This window comes from Octodon degus, unplaced genomic scaffold, assembly GCF_000260255.1.
Source record: "Octodon degus isolate 3935 unplaced genomic scaffold, OctDeg1.0 scaffold00027, whole genome shotgun sequence".
Classification (NCBI taxonomy): domain Eukaryota; kingdom Metazoa; phylum Chordata; class Mammalia; order Rodentia; family Octodontidae; genus Octodon; species Octodon degus.
This window is the reverse complement of record NW_004524603.1, coordinates 1195492-1196965: the sequence shown is the minus strand read 5'-3', so window position 1 is coordinate 1196965 and position 1474 is coordinate 1195492. Positions and strand designations below refer to the sequence as shown.

The 1474-nt window shown below is 45.9% G+C and overlaps 1 protein-coding gene across 1 annotated transcript in view; it reads left to right on the top strand.

The window, feature by feature from the left end:
- Positions 1-1474, top strand: part of Dnajb6 (DnaJ heat shock protein family (Hsp40) member B6) — a 34706-nt gene that overhangs the window by 8251 nt on the left and 24981 nt on the right. The window contains exon 4 of the mRNA XM_023712737.1: positions 601-742. Within this exon, the coding sequence (XP_023568505.1) occupies positions 601-742 (142 nt within the window). The remainder of the gene's footprint in view (positions 1-600; positions 743-1474) is intronic.

Below are 1474 nucleotides of genomic sequence, written 5' to 3'. Positions count from 1 at the left end.
AAGCTTGTTCTAAGTAGGTGCTTTAGACCACTGAGCCATCTCGCCAGCCCCAATTGCAATTTTTTTTTTTGTTTTCCTGATTTTTAGGTCATAAGAAAACATGAGTTACATAAGTAGATCTTAGACTGAAGATGGTGAATTGCAGGGTCCTTTGTGAAGTTGCCTTACCCTTTTGGTGATGTGGTTTCTATCCCCTTTGGTCCCAATGCAGACTGAGCCATCAAGGCATATGGTCTGTGGTGGTGATGTTGCTCTTTTCCTGTTGCACAAAGATGCACCGTTCCCTACTCTCTTCAGGATACTCGGTGCAAAAAAACACCAGGTCTCCCGAGGGTCTTGGGCCATGGGATGCTAGTAAGGTCTTGCAGGGCAGCTGGTGGAGAAACAGGGAAGAGCAGCTGCCAATGTTGCTTGTGTCCTGCCAGGACATGGCCAGTGGCTCTTGAGATAGCTGCCCTCCCCTCCCCTGGGCCCTGCAGTTCTTTAGCTTAGCCCTTGACCTCTTGGACCATTGAATTAGATAACTTGTCAGCTGCTCATTTGGAACTTGATGTATTGGCTGCCAGTCATTCTTTTTCTTCTTATTCTTTTTTCCTGTAGGATTTACTTCATTTGGATCCCTAGGTCATGGGGGCCTCACTTCATTTTCGTCCACATCATTTGGCGGCAGTGGGATGGGTAACTTCAAATCTATATCAACTTCTACTAAAATCGTTAATGGTAGAAAAATCACCACAAAGAGGTACCGTAGCATCTGTTACATATTTTGTTTTTAATAAGCCATGGTGTGTTGGTTGTGCTGTAATAACACTGTACATTCCCCCAAGTGGAAGTTTTAAGTTGCATGCTTAATCCCTAGATTAAATAGTAGGAGGGGTATGTGTGTGTTCGGTACATGGACCTTGGGCATTGTAGCCTGTACTTCTGTTACTGAGTTACATCTTTCCTCTAAATAAAAAGAGACAGGTTTCGTCTGGGGAGGTTAGCTCAGTGGCATAAGTTCCTGCCTGGCAAGGGCAAGGTCCTCATTTTTGTTTTGTTTGAGTTGCCCAGGGTAGGCTTAAACTAGTGATGCTCTTGCTTCAGCTTCACAGAGTGCAAGGATTGCCTGTGCATATGCATATGTGTGTGACTAGGGAATGAACCTTTAACCTTGCTACATACTAGGCAAGCACTCTGCCACTGAGTTATGTCTCTACTCAGTTTTTAAAAATTAATTAATTTATATGTGTGTGTGCATGTGTGGCCAGCTCAGCCCACCAGGGGGCGGGGCTGGCTGGCGTGTGGTGCTGGGAGATTGAACCGCGGTCCCTGTGCTTTGCTAAGCTTGTTCTAAGTAGGTGCCTTAGACCACTGAGCCATCTCACCAGCCCCAATCTACTCATTTTTGTTCTTGAGGGGGTACTGGGAATTGAACTCAGGACCTTGTGCTGCTGGGCAGGAACTGTACGACTAAGCTATATCCCAGGTTGCC